The 23,701-nt window shown below is 39.6% G+C and overlaps 1 protein-coding gene across 1 annotated transcript in view; it reads right to left on the reverse strand.

Moving 5' to 3' along the window:
* PLCXD2 (phosphatidylinositol specific phospholipase C X domain containing 2) overlaps positions 1–23,296 on the reverse strand; it is a 43,576-nt gene extending 20,280 nt beyond the window's left edge. The window contains exon 1 of the mRNA XM_016150004.2: positions 22,573–23,296. Within this exon, the coding sequence (XP_016005490.1) occupies positions 22,573–22,735 (163 nt within the window). The 5' untranslated portion in view covers positions 22,736–23,296. The remainder of the gene's footprint in view (positions 1–22,572) is intronic.
* Between the last annotated feature and the right edge of the window lie 405 nt (positions 23,297–23,701).

Here is a 23,701-nt window from a genome sequence, read left to right on the forward strand (position 1 = left end):
GAGGAAAGCACTGGGTTACAGAGTTCAGAATAAAGTCACTGTGGCAGTGAAATCATGGGGAGAGAGATGTGAATGGGAAAAGGTTAGCAAGATGTCTGCTCAACATTAAAGTTATTTCCTCCTAGACACCATGAGGTGATAGGATGGTCTAAAGGACCAGGTAAAAGAAAATGAGCTGGACTTGTGAGGACCAGGGGCAATCAATTTGCTTTTAATCTGGAATACCAATTGCTACTTGGTTCTTTCTGAGGTTTGTTATTTGGGGATAAGGAGATCTCAAGCGAGCACTCAACAGTTTTTAGTTAAAACACTTTCGTTACCCATTTCTTGAAAATTGGAGTAGTAGCCATTTCTCTGAACTCATTTAATTAAAAAGAATTTAAAGCAAGCTTCTTGGGAACCTGGTCTCTAAATAAAACTAAAAGAATTCAAACCACACACCCTGAAATGATACATTTCATTACAACGTAACAGCGTTTCAGATTACCTGGCGATCATGCTTAAAGCTAATAGAGGAAAGAATAAGACAAGAATTAAGTGAAGAATATGAGAAAGAGAGAGAAATTTGTTTATCACACTTCTAGGTGGCATCCATAGAGGTTGCGATGGTGACTCCAGGTCAAAGAACCCCTGACTTCACACACATAAGAACATCTCTTTTTGCCACCTCCCTTAGGTACCACTCTGCCATCCGGGAGCCCTGCTAACTTTGAAGCCCATTAGCCCAAGTCTGTTCACTGAAGTCCACGCCCCCATTGTTTACTCAACCACTCAACCATTCCACCTGTCAGTGCTATGCATTCTCAACAAGGTGACAAAAACTGGTTCTTGGGAGGTGAAAAAAATCTTACTCTTTTTATATATAAACACAGATATATATGCACACACAAACGTACAGTATTTAAACAGATATACAGTATATCTGTCATATTAAAATTTCATTTTGGAGGGTGGTAGTGGTGGTGGGCAGAATCGAATTGGCTAGAAAGACTCCTTAGTGAAGCAATAAAAAACAAAAGGCTGAGAAATATCACTCGAGATTGAGCTCCCTGGCAGCCAAATGGACATCTGACTTCTCTGGGCTGAACCCCGGACACTGTAATTTTTTTTTTTTTATCTTTAATCAACATGTTTCTCAATGCCTCCAACAACTGTTTCCCACTGGACACCTGTCCATAAAAGTGACCCAGTACTAGAAGGTTCTATTCTCATCCCCAGTTCCCGGAACACTAATGGGTTGAAAATCAACTCAATTCTTTCTTTTTCAGTTATCTTTTAAATATCACACTAGGCATCTCTAGGCCCAATAAAGTCATTTTTCTGCATACTCAGCTCCAAAGGACCCAGACTTGCAGTTTACGAGATACCAGTGTAGCAAAAAGAAATTGACAAATACTGGTGTAAGTATAAATTGGCACTAAAAATAAAATTATAAATGATCTCTAATCTGCTCCTATATCAATAACTTAGGAACAAATAAACACAGTGACTACACAATTTGAAAGTGAAGGAAAGTTCCAAAGATGTTCTTAACTGTTTTTATGTTTAACATCATAAAATTAGACATCGGCAAGTGATTTCTAAGATAATCAAATGCAGAAAGCAAATTCAATCTGTTTCCAAAAGCATGTCGGATAGCAGATTTTTGGAGAGTGAAAACCTATATTCCATTATTTAAAATGGGGGGAAAAATAGTACTGCTTTTTCAATCCATCAAAAAGCCCTATCAGTTTTCATAAATATCACCAAAACACCTAAACACCTACATAACCAGCCACAAAGAAGCTTTCCATAATATAAAATATTTTAAAAACCAATAACTAGAGTTGACAATTCTTTCAGAAGTTTTTCTGTATTTTCTTACACACTAAAATTAATGCACCATTCTTACGAATATAAACATGGCCAAGTTTATGCTGGCTCACTTCTTGTCAACATGCTTTGTCACTTCCTACTTTTCTTTGCACATATGAGCTTCTCAGGCCTCTTGGGTTCACTTATTTTATTTGCAGCCTTTTGCTTTTTTAGAAGACATTTTCACTCAATAATGTGGTAAGTTGAGAGCACTAATGCACAACTCGAGCCTGCTGGGAGAGCAGCTTAGCTACGCAGACAACACCTTCTTGCCTGGATGTACCTTCAACCCACCATGAGAATCTGTCATAATGAGATTTTTGACTCAGGTAGTGAATTCCAGGTAAAGGGAATCTTTTAAGTTTTGTTCAGATAGCAAGACTTCATAGTAGGTATAGCTACCGAGGCACGTAGATCCAATGTCTCTCAGTTTCCAAAGCATTTATGTCCATATCTGTGTGTATATGTTTACATTAAAACTGGCTCATTTAAAATAAAATCTGGATAAAATTCTTAAGAGAGAAAAAAAAGTACTTTATCTATTTGGAAAAGTATGTTTAAATGAATTTTAAAAAATCCACTATTGCACAGAAGTATTTTTACGAATATCAATAGAGAGCATCTAATAGATAAAATAATCATTCAGTAAAAATTCTTTTAAAGACAATCATTATTTTGAGCCCCTTTTTTTTTTTTTGAAGAGCCATCTAAACTCCATGTAAACTTCAGATTTTTATCGGGGTCTCATCATATTATTTCTATAGAAACTAAGATGCTCTGGTCTATTGCAAGCTTGGTCTTAAAACACATACAGACTGTACATGCATTTTCTATTAGGAATGGTCAGAATGTTGTTAGGGCTTGTTTATTTTAACTCTGTTTGACCCTTAGGGTATATGATTTGTAATTTACATATTCTTTTCCCAATTATTAGTCTATACCCTGTCAAGTGAGACCAGAGTAATGCTGGCAGCTTGCCAGTTACTCACTAGAACTGATGCTGCATAAAATAGCACTGAATTTCAAATTTATAAATCAATGTATAATACACATTCCAAAAAAAAAAAAGTCTGAACAATTTAATAAGATCTTAACTGCACAGACTCTTTCCCATCCAAAAACAACAATTAAAGATGCCCAAACACAAAAGACCAAAAACCTTGCTTACACTTAATAAAGCTAGGTCACTCAGATGATGCTAGCTACCAGAAGGTGTCTGGGCAGGAATAAAGGCTCAATTAGGTCAAAACTCTATTACTGCAAATAGCAGAAGAAAGGATAGTGATCATTTATAAAGAAAAAGAAAAGAAATGAGTGTTTACATCGAAGGAGGAGAGTAACTTTCTCCCATCTCCTAAGGAGAAAAAGAAGAGAACAGATTCCCAGATGGAACTGGGATTAGAAATTGAGAGGCTCAGCTAAAGAACAGCTTCTCTGGATATAGTCCATCCATCTTTGAGAGTTTCATAGGTGACAGCCTGGTGACTTGTTAAGTCATTTTAAAAGGTCGAATTTTTTTCTGAGCAACTAAGAGGATTTTATGCTTTGATTTACATAGAGTCCAGAAGATTCTGTCTTCATAGAATTTCTATTAAGAAATCTTTCAACCATATTTCCTACAAAATGAGCTACAAAATGAGATTTAGGTCCTCAAGCACATTACCTTACTAAAAGTGCTTGTATTTTAATGGACTTGTGATTTTTAAGAAATTAAAAACAACAACAACAACGAAAACCCAAAACATACTAAAACTAAGGCAGTGAAAACATTCCCACTTAAGATCATTTGATCAAACACTCTGGATATTTTTCTCAGGTTTGGAGAGACCAGTACTTAATTTTAGAAAAGACTAAAAACATAAGTCTAAATACACATATGGAACTTATTAGCAAGGCCAAGTTTCTGGAAGAAGAGCCATTTAGGAACTGCTCACTCCTTCAACACTGGCGTCCACTTTTAGACTCTGACGGTGGTGAGGAACATTCAGGAAAATTCTCTGGCTTCAGAGTGCAATGGCCCAATTAGACTCCAGATCCCCTGTTGGTTGGCTCTGACTTCCTGTGAGGCCATCATCAGTTCATCTTCCTTTCTGGCTTTCTGATTTATGATATCAACCCTGGCAGAATTGTGGGCTCACAGAGATAGCCATGCCGAGGGGCACACTAGCAAATCAGTGGCTGAAGGTGCCAATCTATGAAAGATGTTAAAGCCTTGCTGGGCTAAACTGCAAATATGGTGTCAGTTAATATAGGCTTTGGCCAGTGACTCCTTATAAAATGAACGGAATAGAAAAAACAAACAAACAAACAAACAGACAAACAAATAATAAAGCTCTCTTTAATGCACATAGTAAACTCTTTATCTTGAATATGAGCAGAAAAAAATAAGTTATTTTTAGGCCCCATTATCCTCTAAGCAGAATGAATCCTGGTAACTGTGGTATCTTTTGTTTGCTAAATACAACTAAAATATTCATTTTTAGCATTAATGGCTTTTGACATACTGAAACAGTAGTAAGCAGGGTGGGGGTGTGCAAGTTTGGCCGGAGAAGCTTGGAAAGGCTTAAATTGCTCTGCTGAGGGGAGGGAGAGAGGTGGAGAGGACAGGAAAAGGCTGAGAAGCAGAAGGGGAAAGAATGGGAGTCACTGTGGCTGCAGGGCTTAGGAGACACCTGGGAAAGGAGACAAACTGAATGGGAATTTTTCAAAGTAGTGGTACAATTTCACTTCTTTAATTCTTTCTGAAACATGAACATATATATTTTAAAGCGACTCTTCGAAGAGATGCCATAACGTTAACCCGTCTTAAGCAGACGCATATCTGGGACCAACCGTGTTTTCAGGCCCCGTCGCGCCAGGGCCCTCCTGGGCTGGACTCCCCTCACCCAGTGCCCAGACCAGGGTCTCCAGGCAGAGGCAGGTCTAGCAGGGAGTAGGGTGGTGGGAGTGGGGTGGTGCCGCATAAAGAAACTGCAGGTGGAAAAGCACAGGAGGAGGTCTCTCTCTGACTGAGATGAGCTTAAGAAAGGTCCCTTTATGAAAAACCTTTTTCTTGATATCCTGGATTTTAAACTTTCTCACAAGGGCTGGCAATATAAGCGTCAATAAACAAAATATATAGGTTTTAGGGGGCTTCCTAAGGAGAAAAATAATGTAGAAAGGGTCAAAGCATACAGTACAAAAAAGAAGAACGCGAGGAATGGAGTGTTTCGCAAATACTATGGCAGCCAGAAAACATATCGCCCAGTTAATCCGCACAAATAGGAGACTTCCGAGTCTGAGACAGGGAATATCTTTTCATCGGTTGACTAAAGATGGATGAGCACAGAGTCCAGCTCAAGCTTCACGCTGCCCAGCACGGCACGGCAATGGTGCGGAATGCCGCGTTCTACGGGGTCTGTCACTGCTGCCCGAGCCGCTTGTCTGCCCTGCTGAGAGGCTCAGAGGCAGCGCTTCCTTGCTCCACACCACAGACGGGCCCAATGATGAACTTCTCATAAATAATAAATGCCTGAGCCTCATGTGCTGCATTAGCCTTATGTAAAGGAAACAGATTCTCAGAAAGGGTGCGCAACCCCAGGGCAGAGGCTTTGCAAACTGAGCGGACGTTTCTCTGCTCTTGCAGTTCGATAATTTACACAAACCTCTCCGTGAGCGTGATATCTAGAGTAAGTATTTAGCTAACAGAGTCCAGCTCAACCTTTCCTTTCCTTCTCGCGGTTACATAACAACAAAAAGAGAGAGGCATAGGTGATGTGCTCCTTTCACCTTGCCTCCTTCCCCACTTCCACACTATGAGACGATTCCCCTCAATTCTCCAATACGCCAGTGGAAGATACAGACGGAACCACCAGAGTCTACACTTTCACTGACATTTAAAGGCCAAGTCTTCTTATATTGTAATATCGCCACTTCACACATGTCTGAAAAGGATGGCTCTGAGAATTATTGGGGGGAAGGAGAGCAGCTTTGAAAGTTCACTGGGGAGAAAGGACTTGATTTACTGCAATTCTGCTGAACACTTAGGCTTAGAGAGATTGTTTCATAAAATAGGTAAAGAAATTTAAAATCAAGAGATGAATTCATCCAGCTATTGTTTTCTACCTCTGCTTTTATCGATTTTAATATGGTTACCTTCTCAATTAATAAAGACTTCTAAAAGAACTGGATCAGTGCCATAAATAGGATCTGGTTTTCAAACATTTTTGATCAGAGTAGAGGCTTTTTACTTGACTGCTGGATGCTTTGTACCAGGTGTTACCTCTGAAAGAGGTTCTATCAATGTGAAAGCCAGTTACCCTAGCTCTATTTAAATTTCCCCATCTGAAGGAATCACACATTTAGTACATATTTCTTTAAAATTCAAACTCCTTTCCCTCTGTCCCCAGAGCTCCTGGAAAACTCCTAATCCAAGACCTAAAACCACCCCAAAGACACGGTGTTTCCCTCCCCAGCATTTGCACCCCGGCTCCTTCATCATAAACTCACTGATGATCCCTGGAGGGGGATCATGTCTAAAAATAACTAATAACAATTCAATTTATCAAGTGTTTATTATACATCCAATGTGAGGTTGGGTATTTTACCTACATGATCTCGTTTGATCTCTGCCACAATTTGCAAGACAGTGATTACCTGCATTTTGCAGTTGAGGAAACCGAGGTTCAGACTGGTTTTGCAACTAGTTCAGGGTTACAGAGATTGCAAGTGGCTGCTGGGTACAGAAACCTAGGCCTGTCAGACCCGAATCCACACAAAGCTACTCTAGGAATAGTACTGCTTCCATATCCTCACTGATTAAACAAATCAAATGCACTGTGCATTTATTTCCAATAACATAGTGATCACAGGGTTTGTTTTTAGAGCTAAATGCCTGACCCTCACCCCAATGCTGGAAAATTGATGGAGAGATTAAACTGATTTTAAATTTTGTAAAGACATATAAGGACACATGAGGGCACTCTAACCTTCTCTTAGTTGAGAAAACATTTTTTGCAGTTTCGCAGCTCAGAACCTTGAACCCCAGTGCTGCCTCTGCTCTGATTACTTTTATGAATTTATAAATTCATATTAGAGCTCAGTTTCTCTATTTGCAAATTTAAGAAGGTAAGTGAAATGAACCTTAGGATCTCTTCTATCTTAGAAATTGGTGATTCTGACTTATTAACAGCTAGTTTTTAAAGAAATATATGACCTTATTTTAATAAGGATTATTAATCACTATAAAAAAGTTTCTTTCATACTTACTATACTTAATCAGAAACTATGCTTATAGATTTAATTCACCATATTTGCAAAATGCAAATCATTCACCAGCTTGAGGTGGTATTTATTTATTTTTTTGGCTCATCTGGGAATTTTGTTGGATTGCTAGAGAAATGCTTTCTCCTCTTGCAGACTCCGGTCCTCACTTTCACAAGGACCAACTTCCAGTTGGCTAGTGTTGGATGTGCATGTTGACTGAATGCATGTGTCAGCAGCTGACTTTTTGTTTAGTGTTTCTGTGACAGTTCCCTTCACTCCAAAGGCTAGTGTTTCAGTGCTTTGTGGGATGTTTGTATGAGATTTATGGTAAAAACTTTGAAAAAAATACACCTTCATAGTCACCTAGTTTGGCTGTGATTTTCAAAGGGCAGGGTTACTTTAAGATTCATTTGACAAACTGCAGAGTGACAGAGATGGGGGGTGGGGGTTTCCTTAACTAGATCTCCTCAAGGACAAGAAGGGTTTTTCCTTTTTCCTGTAAATGAAAGACTAAGCCAGGTGCTCCAACAGAGGAAAAGAGGAAAAGGAGGAGGGAAAATCCAACAAGTAGCAATCTAAATTACATAAAATGATGGGTTTAAAGGAAATTTGTGCATTACACACAGCGGGGAAAGTAAATGAAAATACACCCCACCACAGAAGACGAGAGTTCTGACAAGCTTACACACCTGCTAAAAGCCTCAGCTGCTCTTTCCCTATAGAGGCAGAAAGATTTTTTCTCTGTTGGAGCCTTGTTGAGTGATTACTACACAGATCACTTAAACCACTGGGCTGCTTTTATTCTGAGTCAATAAAAAGCCTCCTAGATGTCTCGTCCTGAAAAAAATAAAAGTGACTTGTTCAGTCGGAACAGGTTAGCAGGCAGTCCTTCAAACAAGGCCATCGTCAATGAATGCTCAGGCATTAGAGTCCTGACATGAGAACAAATGCTTCGAATGAAAAGAAAACTACTCTTTATTATAACCAACAAAGGGAATTAAAGTTAGAGCCCAACACTGAATCAATCTTCAATTCTATGAATGTCTTTTATTTAAATGAAATTAAGGGAATTTGGTAGGACTCGGTTTTTACAATTCTAGTACTTAACTAGTGCTTAACTCCTCTGCACTTCAATTTCTTCTTCTGTAAAATGGAGATAATAGTAATATTTACCTCACTGGGTTATATGAACTGGGTCGACATAAAGCAAGTAGAACAATCTCAGGTACCTAGTAAGTGCTTTATAAATATTATATAAGTAAGCGCTTCTTCTGCCTCTTAATTATTAGTATTTTTAAAGCCTTGGGACACCTTGAGAAGATTTTGCGAAGCAGTTATAAGATTTCGTTTCACCCTAGGCACTATACTTTCTGCGTGTCCTAGTTTCTCCTTAAATTAACTAGAACTATCAGCTCTTTATGTGTAATTTTTTTGTTGCTTTTTCAAGATTCCATATTTCTCTTTTACTCCCTCTCTTTTTTCCAGAAGGTACTTATGTATACTGCGTACCAGTATATGGACACCAAGTATAGAGATGACACAGTTACATGTAACAGAAAGACAGGTGAACAGTCTGAACAGTTCCGATGGTATATAGTGTGTCCCATGATGGAGGTGTGCACAGAAGTAGTACCTGATCTGTTTCTTACAAGATGAATTATAATTGGCCACTGAGTGCTACGGTAGAGGAAAGAGCATGTGCAATAGCAGCATTATTCATGGTGGCCAGGACATGGAAGCAACTGAAGTGTCCTACAACAGATGATTAGAAAAGGAAGCTGTGGTATGTATATACAATGGAATATTAGCCATAAAAAAAAAGGAAATATTGCCATTTGCGACAACATGGATGGACCTCAAGATAATCATGCTAAGTGAAACAAGCCAGACAGAAAAAGTTGAAAATCACATGATATCGCTCATATATAGGATGTAAACCTAAAAGCAACAAATGAACAAGAGAAATAAACAGAGACTCATGGACATGGACTATAGACTAATGATTACCAGAGGGTGTGGGGAAGGAAAGAAAGGGGGAGGTAGATGGGGTAAAGGGGGTCAAATATGTGGTGACAGAAAGAAATCTAACTATGGGTGGTAAACGCACAATGCAATGTATTAATATATGCCTTACTGTTAAATTGTACACCTGAAACTTACTGGATTTTGTTAACCAATGTCACCATAATTAAAAAAAAAAAAAAGAAATAGAAAGAAAGAAAGAGAGAAAGAAAGAGAGAGAGAGAGAAGGAAGGAAGGAAGGAAGGAAGGAAGGAAGGAAGGAAGGAAGGAAGGAAGGAAAGAAAGAAAGAAAAGAAAGAAAGAAAGAAAGAAAGAAAGAAAGAAAGAAAGAAAGAAAGAAAGGAAGAAAGAGCATGTTCGAAGACTGGCATCATGAAAAGAGACAACGTGTTTTCTTTCCGAGTTTTCTTCTGGTCATAAATTGTCACTGGCTCCTATATATAGTCTATGAGACAAAGTGTGAAGTGTTCAGCAACGTGTTAAAAACCTCTCTCAAATGGCTGAAGTCTGTCTTTCCATTCCTTTTCTATTTCTTTTCTCTTGTCATTTCTACAGTGAGCCATGGCAGGCCTGTTCTGTTCCCTAAATGTGCCCTTGTGTTCCTATCTCGAATTTTATTCATTTGGTTCCCTCTGTCTGGGATGCCCTTCCTTCCCATATGAAAACTCTACCCATCCCTCACTGTCCTGCTCCCAGGTGCCCTCTTGGTGTAGCTGTTGCTTAACCCCTATCTGGAAGTAACTGCTCCCTTTTCCAGGTCCCTATCACAATTCGTTTCTTTTCCATCAACACTCACCACGTTCTGCTTTTATTAGTTCTATTTGAACTTTAGTATCTCTCCTACAAGATTACAAACTACACCTTGTTAATTTTTTAAAGATTTCCTACAGAAGCTAGTATAATCTAGGTACATACATATCAGGCAATCAAAAAGAATGGTTAATAATAATAGCTATATAGCCAAAATTTATGCTTGTTTTGCACTAGACAATATTCTAAGCATGTCGTAGGTATTAGTTTAATTCTTAAACTAATGTTGGGTAATGAAGAATTTAACCTTGCCCAAAAAGAGGTCTGTCTTTGCCCTGGAAGGAAGGTAATTTCTTAAGCCCTTGGAATATCCTGTCAGATAAGAGAATCCTTGTTTACCTGGGGAGCTTTGGGGTCATATCGAAAAGTCTAAGGACGTGATTTATGGTAGTGGCTTTCAGTTACATGGGTATAGGCTTGACTTCTGGCAGGGCTGGTCATGTGGAGCCTCAATAAAAACTCTGAACACCAAGGCTCAGGTGAGCCCCTCTGGTTAGTAGTACTTTGTGCATATTGTTACACATCAATACCAGGAAAGTACCTCTGTCCATAACTCCAGAGGCGAGGACGACTGGAAGCTTCATGTTTGGAACTTGGCTGACACCTTCCCTAAGTACCTCTTTGCTTGGCCAATTTTAATCTGTAGTCTTTAGCTGTAATAAACAGTCACTGTGAGTATACAATTTTTAATGAGTTCTGTCCATTCTTCTAGAAAATATTGAATTAAGGATGATCTTGAGAAACCCCAAACATGGGTCTTGTGAGCTGTGCTTCCTATAACCTTGCATTTGTGAGGTAGGTATTATAATTATCTCCATTTTACAGATGATAAAACTAAAGGACAGAGAGGTTCAATTTTTTATTCAAGGTCATGTAATGAGTAACCAGGATTTGATCTTTGGTATGCTAAAATGAAACCTACACTCTACACTACTTCTCTATACTGTCTCTCATGTGACTAAAAATTAAAGATAGCTATAAGTTAAAAAATATTAAATACATAGAAATGAGCATGTGTTCTTAAGTGCTGAAGACATTTAAGGCAGCTTATGTAGAAAAATATCTTGTATTACAACTCAGGTGTTTATCTCTATGAATATTGCAATAAATTTGGTATGAACAGTTTGTAATTTTGCATGTTAAAATATTTCTGTGGCCTGAGCTAAGAACATACTCATTTGCAAAGTTATATATGAGAAGTGAGCCTTGTAGTTATTGAATATAGGAAAAGATTTGTTTAAAAATCTTACTGACTTTGGGAAAAATCTCGTTTGCCCCTTGCCTTTCCATTTTAATTACTTGAATGTGACACAGATCATAATCATTTGTCTCTGAGTTCACTTGACTCCACCAAGCAGATTTAGCTGCTCTTTGCCCTGTGCTTCCACGGCATTTCATTCACATTGGATGAATTTAGGACACTGTGTGGTAATTATCTCTGCATCTGTCACTGACACCTAATTCTCAGTATTTGGGATTGCGATCATGTCTAATTCATGCTCACATCTCTATAGTTCATAAGTTTCTGGCTTATGGTAGATTCTGAATACATATATAGAGAATAAAGGCAAGCATAACTCCTTGAATGAATAGCCGTTTAGAGAGATGCCTAGGACAGGTCACCTAGGTCTCCTGATCTTTTCCCAAACTTCTCTTTGGTCTACCTAACTTCTTTAAACAGGTAGAATTTTTGCTGCACCTCTTCTTCTTCACTCCCAACTCCTGTATACCCCCAGCTCTATTTATATAGATTTGACTGTCTAGCTTGAGTTATCTGGGTCAATGAAAAAGAATGTGTTAGAAAACACAGATGACAAAAATAAACCAGAAATGACAACTAAAGGAGCAGCTATAATAAAACACAGCATTCAACAATTTAAAAGGAAAAGTCCCAGAGAGTAGATTTCTTATAATTTATGCCTTTGTACATTATCTTCTAATAACATCTCCTTTGGGGGGGGGGGGTCTCCCATCTCACACACCTGAATTAGGTCCTTGGAGAAAATGCAGCATTTTGTAGAGAATTTGACTCTATATTGACAAGTGCTGAAAGGATGGCATCTTTAAGATATAGAAAATATAGCCAAAACGAGTGCAAGGTTCAAGATCAGGGGAATATTTAGTAGTTTGTTAAACCAAAGAATAATATATTTAAACCTTGCCAACCCAAAGGGATAAACTTCAACTAGTAGACTTGGTTATTTTCCAAGGGTCATATGGGCCATGTGGGAGAATGTTAAAAATTACCATCAAACTGTCAACAAAATTTGAGAGGGCCATGTGGCCAATTGAATTTTTGATTAGGTATATACTGAATTCATAATTATTCACAATGCAACAAAGCAACCATAGAAGGCAGAATTCTTGGAAGCAGAAGATGTTGATCAACTTATTTTTTATGTGCTGAGAGGCCCAGGGGCATCCCACCGTCTTAGGACAGACATCTCCTGGGAATCAAGAGAGCCAGTCCTGGTCCACCCCAACTGGCTGGATGAGCTAGAGAGGTGGAGTAAATCAGAGGTTTTCAGGGTACTTTCAGACCTGGAGTATTATTATTAAATGAAGTATTTATATGTAAAAACAAATACAAGTAGAGCTTCTCTGGTTACAGGTTTAACCAGAGAGCCCCCACTCCTGAACTTGATTTGCCCTGGGGGACACCAAGCCTCCCTGGGACTCTGCAGGGCATCAGGGGAATTCCATTGCCCTAGATAGTCTCCCAATTGGCCCCACCTCCTATGATTTATATGAGTCAAAGGATTTTCACTTCCATGTATGGGAGGCATTTTAAAGCCCTCTATACATGAACAGTTATCTATTTTCCTTTGAAAGATTTTCTCATTCTCAAATGTCCAAGAGATCTCAATCCCAACTCCAAAACAAGGTACTGCATAAGCAATTAATTAATAAGAAATTTATCCTCTATTTTGCTAATTAGTACCCTGCTCTGTCTGAATAGATGGTATCATCTTTGGTATGGAAACACCTCATGGAAGGGACTTGGTCATCCCCTGAGGAGGCTTCTCAATTATGAAATAATCACATTTTCTTTAACAACTTTTCAGTTTTTAACTCCAAATAATAATATGAAGGTTTAGGGGAAAACAGGAAAAGTTTACAGTAAACATTAAATTAAATATTCTACTATAAAATTCTGCTTTTATTGAGCCTCTTGGTGTTAGTAACCTTGAATGTCAGTGTGTGAAATACAGGGTAATTTATGAGGTAGTAAAGTAACTAAAAGTTTCCATTTGATATCTGGGTTGTGGTGTGGTGCACGCAGCTAACCCCACCCCACCCACAAGCTGCCAATATGGTAGTGGAAATGGTTAAACAAAAAATTATAGAATTCATGCAGAACAAGAGGAACGCTAGATGTGCTTGGGAGGGTTGCTTATCTGGGACTAAAAGCTCAGGACAGATTTCTTGAAAGTAAAATTGGTTAAAATCTAAACATATATAAAATAAAGACACTAATTACAAACTCAAATATCTTATATGGATATAATAGTAGCTTTGAGTGAAGGTGGGGGTTGGTTGGCAAAGTGTGAAATATGATTTAACTCTGAAATCATTTCCACTGGGTGCCAAATTTGTCCTTCTCTCAATCTGAAATGTCCCACTGGTACCTGAAACTCAGTGTACCCCACACTAAGCATGTCTGCTTCTCTCCACTACCCCTAAGCCCGATCCTTCTCCTGTATCCCTGCTTCTGGGAATGCCATCACCTTCCTCTCAGTTACCTAAGACAGTCGTGCCTTCCCACATACTCACCAATTAATCACCAAGTCCTGTTGGTACTTCTTCTTATATAGCACCTGTGTCTGTCCTTATTCCTTCATCCCCAATGTCATCCTCCTTCTCAGGCCAGCATCATCTCCCACTTGGATGACCTCATCAGCAACGTAAGTGGCTTCCCTAGTTACAGTACTTTCTGATTCTAATACATTTTGTGAACTCCAGTCAGAGTGATCTTTCTAAAACACAAAACCTTATCTTGTCATTCATCTGCTTACCATCCTTCCCATGGCTGTTAAGGTAAAGCTAAATCACTTTTACATAGCTTATTAGACCTCTCAGAGCCTCTCTTCCTTGAAACTATTTTGGTTTGTTACATGGGACATTTTCCCTCTTCAAGATTTTCACCCATATTGTTTCCTCTCCTAGAACACTCTTACCCTTGTTTCTTTTATCCCAGAGCTAACTCCTGTGTATCCTTCAGATTGCAGTTTACTCATCACTTCCTCCAGGAGGCCTCTCTGGACTCCCCAGTCTTGTTAAGATGCCCCTGGCTTATGCTTCTTCCAGCAGTAATCTCTACCCCTCGATTACCCCACATAGCGTATTGTGTCATACTGCTTAATAAATGCCCATTTCCCCAACTAGGCAATATGTTCTTTGAAGGCAGAAACCATGTCTGTATCGATCATCACTGAACCACCAGTGTCTAAGGCAGGGTCTGGCATATAGGAGATAATCCACATGTATGTGTTAAATAGAATGAAAGAAATAATGAATTTCTCATATTACTCCTCAACATCCCTATTAACTGATGAGTCATTTTGCTTTTCTTCATCTTTATGTAGTTATTTTAGGGCTTTTATCCATTCCTGAACAAGTCTTTCAATGGCTGCTTTTTTTCCTTTGGGATAATGTTTAACGTTTAACCTTGGAATGACATAGAAAGCTCATTAAGCCTGCATTTCCAGCCTCATCTCCATTTCTTTCTTTAAATGAAGTCTGTGCACTGGTTTCCTCAAGGTCACCCTAACCTCTCGCTTCTTGTTAACTCTGCATTGTGACACTCTTCTTTCTATCTGCAACACCTGGATATTTACTACTTGCTCTTTATGACTCAGCCCAAGGGTCCTCTCCTCTTGGAAGCACAGTCTACCAAGCTTTCTTCCTCCTACCAGTAATGGAATTGGGTACTGGTTTTATGAGTGTTATAGTCCCCTGTGCATTCTTCTCCACAGTGTTTGAATTTTGGCTTTTTTCTTTTATAAAATCATAACTTCATAAAGAGCAGGGAAAAAAAATCTTATTCATTTCTATATTAACCTCATCTAACACAGTACCTGGCATGAAAGGGCATTCAATAAATATCCTTTGAATAAATGATTTTCCTTTAAATAAATATATTTTAAAAATATTGACAATGAGAACAAAATGAAGTTAAAGAAATAAGCAAGCACCCACACTTTTTTCAAAAGCCAAACTGACACGATGTGCTCATATAATTCTTATGAGGATCCATGTGAGCACCTCCTGCCAGGTTAGTGATCTGAGCTCAAACCCAGGGAGGAGGGAAACACTGTTTCATCTTTATCTGCTTGACTTTTTTTTTCCCATCTGGTTTCAATTGTACTTTAAGAATACTGCTTTCAGTATGTAAGTCTTCAAATCATGCATGTTCATAAAATATTCATCTCAGTCTGACAGTATAGAAATTTTTCAGTTCCACCATTACGGCAGACTACTGCTGAAAGGCAAGACATTTTCATTACAGGGTACCAAGGCTTCCTATTTTTTCCTTCATTTGATTTTGTCAGGTCTGTACAGAGAAAAAATATTGACAGAATATTCTCTGAGAAGATATAATGTCTTACAGCCAATAGTTCTAGAATAACTGGAAATTTTTAAAAACTCTGTTACTCTCTTAGAAAATGTCAGCTCTTTAGTAGACAATAAATCTAAGAAAGGCTGCCAATACTTCACAGATAACACAATTAGACAGCTTTTTTAGAGTGATGCAGGCCTCTGTGGCCAAACTCATTTTATTCTGGAAGCACTAAAGTTCCACTAATGGAATCCTCCCAGGTGGTGGTTGATCTTCACAGATGTTCAGCATTGTAATCCAAATTCCTATGGATGTAGGAAAGTGGAAGGAACCCTGCTCAACTATGTGAGTAAATACTCACGTAGATGTAGTCATAGCTCTCCTCCACCTATATTTGGTTCTTGACTTATGTTCAAATTCTTTTCACACACACAAACACACCCACCTATTATAATATCTATAAATAATCCCTCCTCTGCAGGCTGGTTTGAAACTCTAATTGGGGTTAGTTGGCATTTGCAAAATGGTTTGTGCCTTTCCTTTACAGGATGTTAAAGCATTTCACTAACACTGCCTCCAGTGTGCCTGTGCACATAAGGTCTTAGAGGCAGGGGGAAGATGTGGAGCCAACCTTTGTCATAGTGTGGGCGTCAGGTCAGACCATGTGTTAGAAATGGAAATCTCAGCTTCAGAAGAACATCTGAAACAGCAGCAGGCTCCTAGGATCTGAAATGGCAGTGGGCATGTTTTGCAGAATCATTATAAAGGGTAAACAAGAACAGGCATTACAATTTGGGCTCTCTTTAGGGTAAGGCTGAGGTTGAGGCTCAGTGTGTATGCATGTATGTGTGTTAGGTGATGGGCAGTGTGTGTGTTGGGGGGTTATGTATATGTTTAGAGGGATCGTGAAGCTATTTCAATGGCTAAGGGAGGAGTTATACAATCCGTATTTTGTAATGTTCTCATTCTTGAGATGGGAACCAAGTAACTGGATTAGGAGGGCAAATGATGGACAAATGAGGAGAGCAGAGGCAAAATTAACAACCCTGTCACAGAGGGTTGAATTTTTCCCAAAGGCTTTGGATGGCTGGACATGACAAAGTTTGACAGCTGAACTTGGAATGAGAGGACAAAGTACCTAAAGAGGATTTTCTGGCTCTCTTGATCAGCTGCACTCATATTGCATGTAAGGCTCCCTTGGTACTCACATCCTGGGCAACCCTCCATGTAGCCTTCCCTTAAATAAGTCCGCTAGAGGGGATGACATTCAAGCTGCCCTGATATGATCAGACAGAAAACACTGAGCCACATGGATTAATTGGAAGGTCAGCTCTTTAACTGGACTATAAATTACCTGAGGGTACGGACTACATCTTACACCTCTTTTTTGTTGTCTATTCCAGGCACAGGCTTTCAGTAAACGAATGTCATGATTAATGTAAAAAAAAAAAAAAGACATTATAATAATAATTACCATTATTATTATTGTCATTATTATATAGTGCTCATTTTGTGCCAGGAACTGTTCTAAGTATGCTATAAGAATTTATTTAATTCTCATACTGACCAAATGGCGTGGTGCCATTACTATCTCTGTTTTACAGAGGACACTGGGCACAGAGAGGTTAAATAACTTGCCCAGGGTCACAGAATTGTGAGGGGCAGAGTTGGTGTTCAAATCCAATGTGGCTCTAGCCTTAATACTTTTAACCAATCTATGATTCTGCTTCTTATAGACGTGTGATTTCTGAACTACTTGTGGTTTTTGTGTGATTGGGAGTGGGGATAGGGAAATCTAGGAAAATCCTTCTTGGAAGAGAAATCTGCTAATGGGATCACCAAAGTCATGGCCTCTTTTTTATTCCTCATAATGACCACCCAAGGGAAAAAAAAAATGGAAACAGCAACAAAAAAATTGTCTTCCCACTTAAGAGATCATTTTGGTCCCATATGATTTTTTTTTTTTTGAGTGATTCAGCTCTGGAAAATTCAGTTTGGTCCCTGGTATTCCACCGCCTCAAATCCCATCGGAGAATGGGTTTGTTCTAGCACTGACTCATGGCCCATGCTATCCTCAAAGGGGAGCCAACCCAAACTTCTTGTTCCACAATGTATACCCTTTTATGTCCCTAAATCTCTTTTAGATGTACCATACTTGATCCAACTTCCAGAAACAGGATCTCAATAATTATCCCTTCATCTTGCCCTGGTAATGATTTTGTCTCCATGTCACACCTACGGGAAGTGAGTATGGAACCAATAGGAGAAGAGCTGTAGAAATCACCAGTGGTCAAAGGCAGAACTGCACAGGAAAAAGATAGGATTCCGGAAAGGGGATAACCATCAACAAGATGAGAACGGAGAAGCATTGAAAATTGGAGAGTAGTGGGGAGCGTCTGGACAAGGGCTGACACTGGAAAAGGGAGATGCCGGGGTCCAGGCCAGGTCAGTGGAATGAGAGTGAAGAGAAGATAAGAAATGAGAGCAGGCTGAGGCTGCAGCCAGACAGGAAACACGAGAAGCTCATTTGACAAGGGAAGAAGGAAGGCAGAAAGGATGCAGGATGGAAGAATTGTTCCTAGGACATAAGTTATACCAGAGTTTTACTTCTTACTCTTCTGACCATTTTATTCTGCCTCAGAATTTTCATTTCTAATGGGGCTCAGTGATGAGCCATATCTATAGCTACAGGAATATGATGCAAAATAACAAGAAGTTAGAAAATGTTTGGATTGCTTCATATGGCTAGACATGAGGTGAACCTAACCAATGTATTTAGTTTAGCTTTGGTACAGTTGGAAATGATGGTGGCTGCACACCACATTTCCAACATTCTTATTCTCCAGTTCCATGCATTAAATTACTCACTCGACAGTCACCAATGACTAAACTGCTACCCTGTACTAGGATTTAGGATTATAAAGGGAAATAATAGTATTTTCTCTGTGCAAGTTGTTCTTACACAATGTGAAAGACAGATACCTAAAAATAACGATGAGTTGAAAGTGCTATGATAAAGTTATTAACAAAGCATTCTTGAGGGGTAGGAGAGGGAGACCTGTAGTTATTTCTCCAATATACCCCCATCCCTTAGTTTAGTTCATTTATTTCTCTTGGAAAGTCCCCTTTCAACCCTGACCACTCAGCCATATTCCTCGAAATTTTGACCATTCTTCAAACACCACTTTTTTCGACAAAGCAACTCCTGACCTCAAAATTTGGAATTAATCTTCCCATTCTATCTGTTTCTATAATACTTATTTACATTTCTGTTTACCCCAATTAGTTTTTTTAAATTGCATGTGGTGAAGGTACACACACACACACACACACACACACACACACACACAAGGCTTCTTAAAATGTATTCGGGGCCTGTTCATTTAGAACGACTAATCTACAGCCCATTTCAGGATGCTAAAGTGAGAGGATCCTGCTTTATTCTAGCAATTGAAAGTCCTTATATGTACAAGCCAAAAATAATTGCTTGTTTTGAAGAAGCATAAAAGAAATGGCCGTTAGACCTAAAATGACCCAATTTTTCTTCCTATCTCTTTCTACGTTGGGACAAAGAGGTAGCAACAACAATGACAACAAAATTAATCAAAGAGTTTTTTAATATGGAGAGGACTCTATATTTCATTTACTCCAACATCTTTGTTGTAAATGAGGAAACTAAGTCTCAAGAGATTTGGATATTTCTTTGATATTACACAGCCAGAATCATCAGTATCAAATTTTGAGACTCTTTAAGTTCAAACCTCTTTGTTCAAGACCAGATAGTTTACCTTTCATAAAAAGAAGGAAAAGAACATGGTAAAAAAAAAAAAAAAAAGTAGCACTAAACTATACAAAGAAAAGGAATTCATTGAAAAGCCAAGTACATCATAGGGAAAAAAAATTTCCTGTTAGTCTATTTGTCCATAAATAATATCATGCTTTCAACATCAGTGAAAATATCTGTAGAGTTTAAAGCTTCAGTTTAAATATCTGACTTTTGCAATTTTCAGACCCTTCACCTTTAGAGTCTATAATCATTCTATATAGTTGATAATGAGAATCTCTCTGAGGTTCTTCTCCAAGACATTTCAATATGTTAGGGTGATACCGGTCATTAACAGGTGTTCTTAACAGTTGTGGAAATAAAATAATATATTAAAGCTTTGTGGAGTAGGGCACACTCACACATGTTCTCTCCAATCATAACTTAGGCAAATGCAGCAGATGCAATCAAATTTAACATAGTTTACTTCATCCTGGGTCTGCTATTACCTCCAGAACCTGTACCTTTTCCCTGCCCTTTCCAAAGTCACTGCTGATCCAGGCCCATCCTTACAGATGTGACCCAATCTTATAGACACCCTAGGTCAGCACATGCAAGCACAAACTCATACACACACACACACACACACACACACACACACACATATGCAATAGGTCTAAGCACTAAATTTGAATTTAAAACTTACTGTTTCTAATTCTAAAATTCTATTTACAATTCCAATTATAAACACTTAGATATATACTCTGTATACATAATGTATGTGAATCTATCTATCTATCTATCTATCTATCTATCTATCTATCTATCTATCTATCATCTCTCTCTCTCTTTCCAATGATATATAATCACTCAGATAAAGACCACCCAGTTTAAAAATTTTTTAATTTTCTGCAGAGGATGGTCTCTGAAAACTGGTTTTCAGTTAGAGACTACCTTGTCCCCCATACACACACTGCTGCTCTGCACTTCCCAAGGTCCCCTTGAGGGCAGAAGGACAGTGCACCGGTTTTGGAGTCAGCTACACAGAGACTTAAATATTAGTTCTGTATTTGCTACTTGTGTGATATGGAGAAAATTACTTAATCTCACTGGACAATAATTTCTTTATTTCCAGAATGAGGATAGTGATACCTAAGGATTTGAGGTACCGTCTGCCAGTGAGTGCTGCATGGTAGTTCTCAACAAATAATAGCTATTGTAATGAAGGTGATGATGAGAGGGAAGAGAGGAAGGAGTAGGAAGATGTTGCCCTCCACTTTCTAAAATGTTTTTTGTATTTTTTAGTAAGGCTTGGCAGAACGTGACTGCTAGCCTCTATCCGAGGAGTATTAAACTTGAGGTTGGGGAGAGAGAACTAGTGGTGGGGCAGGGGTGCCGAAGGGATGGCTAACATTTAATATGTGATTTTCCTGTCTCGAAGCTCATATATACATAAACTCACGTCCCTTCTACTGCTGGGAAAGGCACAGTCATTGTAGTGAATTCAGCATCTTTTGAGAAGTCAAGGCTGGCTGGCTGGCTGGCTGGCTGGCTTGGTATGTATGTATGTATGTATGTATGTATGTATGTATGTATGTATGTATTGCTTACAAGGACCAAAATTTACAAAGAAGGGTGAACAAATTCCTGTGTCCTCGATGGCAGCTAATCATAGAATTTCCAGTTACAGCAGCAGGCTCTGGTTGCTTGTCAACTCTGGCAATTGTAGTCACTGTGAGATACCCTACAGATTGCAGAACAAATGTCCAGCTCCTTTGTGGAGTCATGGTGCAAAGTGCACTGTCAAGCCACAGGTTAAGCTGCTGCTGTGGTCTGAACCTTCCAAAGTACAATGGGAAGAGGGAGCCCCAGCTTACCCCAGATATGCCCTGAATGACAGAGCCATTTAGGGCCTGTCTAAGATGACATTCTATTTGTAAACATATACTACTTGCCATACCACTTGACAAAACAAACCATCAGAAAGCCTGATGACAAATGACTAATGTTAAAAGAGGCCTGTACATCATTCCAGTGATGACTCCATAGGTGTCAATTAAACATGGAAAAGACCTGTTCTGAAGTATGACCATCTAGCATTTCCCAAGGAGCTTCAGTCAATGGCTGATATAGTATAAGTAATCATAACTATAAAGAGATTTAGCAGCCTTTTCTGTGCTCAAAAGCAACAAGAGCCCATGAGGACAAGGAACCTGGAAGATCTCCAAAATTAGAAGCAAGTAAGGAAAAAGCTGCATCTGAAGCCAGCACTGCTCTTCCTCATGCATAGAAAGCAAAGATCTGGGGTTGAATGAGGTCATCTTTTAGCCACCAAAAAGGCAGACTGTTCCCGGAAATGCTGAGGAGTTTGTCTTATAGTCTAGGGATGAAGTCAATTGTTATCTTTCCAGGTGAGAGAAGGAATTGGCAGTAGTCCACTCCCTGGTCCTAGGAATGCTTTCCAAGTACCAGCATCTAGGACTTTGCCCAGCACACTAGGCCAAGATCATTGTAGTATGAATGTCTTTCGTAGAAACCATGATTTTACTGTCTTTTGAGTGGAAGGAAGAGGATCCATTTAACAAATCTAATGAGAGTGATGCTAAGGTATAAAACTCCTAGAAGAGAGACAGTAGCTGGAGCAGAAGTGCTTTTCAAGGCTGTGGTTCTAGGTCTGTCAGGCAGACACCTGTGTATATATAGACAAAGCTCCAAACACCACCACCTCATCACACCTAATGACTACCTGTGACAAGTGCTTGCATTCTCTATTTCTGACTTTTCCAAACACGAAAATATGCGTCTTTACACTCAGTCCTGGTTCTGAACCTAGTCTTTAATGCTAATCTTTGTGTTTGTTTGTTTCTTTCTTTCTTTAATATGCAAGGTTGGGTAAGAAAGGAAATACTTTTCAATTTTAATTTTGATCCAGATCTAAAATTATTAATGATTTTTATTCATTACCCTTGATCTCTCCTTTTTTTTCTGTGATTCAAGTAAATGCAACCCTCACATACCCTGACCCCAACATGAGAAGATAATATTCTTAGAATAAGGTTATCAAGTAAAAAACAAACAAAACAAAAAGACAAAAAACAGTGCTTCTATTCTCCCGAGTCCCTTTTGCCAACCATGCAGTGTACTTAAATCTCTACAGTAGCTGCTTCGGTGTTAAGTTTTTGGTTTGGAAAAAAAAAAGAGGCTTAGTTAAGGTCACTGACAATTACTTTCTCAGCACAATAGAAAACAACCCAACCCATTAACAACACTAAAATGGCAGAAGCAAACACAGTTGGAATAAGTAGGAAAAGAGGAATACCTGGGATCGCCAGATTGGAAAGGGGCACGTTGTGGAGGTGAAGGGGCAGCGAGGCCATCCAGTCGGCATTGCATACCTCCGATGATGTCTTTGTCCCGCTGGGGTTCGGGGAGCAGATGGTCCCCATCCTGAGTTTCCTCCTTACCTTCCTAACTGCCAGCATCCCTCTTGGTCAGTCAACAAACTGTCCAGGTTCTGCCGAGTGCCACTCACTCAGTGATCATCATGCCCAGGCTCTCTAGATATTTCAGGTCCACCTTTGTCACTCCAGTCTTACCAAAATACCTTTCTGCCTGGGAGACGGGACAAATAGGTGGTTCTCTACCCCACAGCACCCGCAGTCCCCACCCTCTCAGGCCCAGCCGCTGTTCCACTCCTTTAATCTGCTCAGTCCCGGCTCCGTTAAACTTCTTATGTTCTGCTCTGGAGTCTTGGGAAGGCAGGCCCTAGAGATAAATCTTACAGAAACTGAACGTCCGACGAGCAGCCACGCCCGTAGCCACTTACAAGACAGGTGCCTACACAGCATATAGACAAGCCGGTGGCTCTATACATACGTGAGCTCCCGGACGCCCCATCACCAGGCTTCTATGTATGTCACTGGGCTGGCGCCTAAACCCAGCCTGCCTGCGCTCCCTCCCCAGGCTCCTCCGCACACACTCCCCCTGCCCTGTGCTTCCTGAAGACGCTCAGAAGAGTAACCGGCGGCACCAGGACTCACGGCAGCCCCGCCCCGCACTGCCGGGCAGATTTGCCGGGCTCGGTGGCCCGTGATTGGCCGCCGGCGAAGCGCGCTCCGATTGGCCCGCGCTCTCCGGGGCTGCCCCGCGGAGCTGCATCCACCCCTCTGCTACCCCAGTCTCCTCCCACTGCTTCTCCAGTAGGCAGACACCCTGCAGAAACTGCAGCTGGTATCAGTAGGACCGCAGACAAGTCTCTTTCCTCGGGCTTTTCACCTAGCCAGCACCTATAGATATTTCTTTTCTTTCTTCTTTTCCGTCAACATGCATACACACGCGCGCGCGCGCGCGCGCAATGACAATTACACAGAAACTATTAAATTTTCAATAAACCACAGTGATAGCAGAACAATGAGAGGTAAAGAAGCTGAGAAAGGTGCAGTATCCTG

This window comes from Rousettus aegyptiacus, unplaced genomic scaffold, assembly GCF_014176215.1.
Source record: "Rousettus aegyptiacus isolate mRouAeg1 unplaced genomic scaffold, mRouAeg1.p scaffold_m13_p_4, whole genome shotgun sequence".
Lineage (NCBI taxonomy): Eukaryota > Metazoa > Chordata > Mammalia > Chiroptera > Pteropodidae > Rousettus > Rousettus aegyptiacus.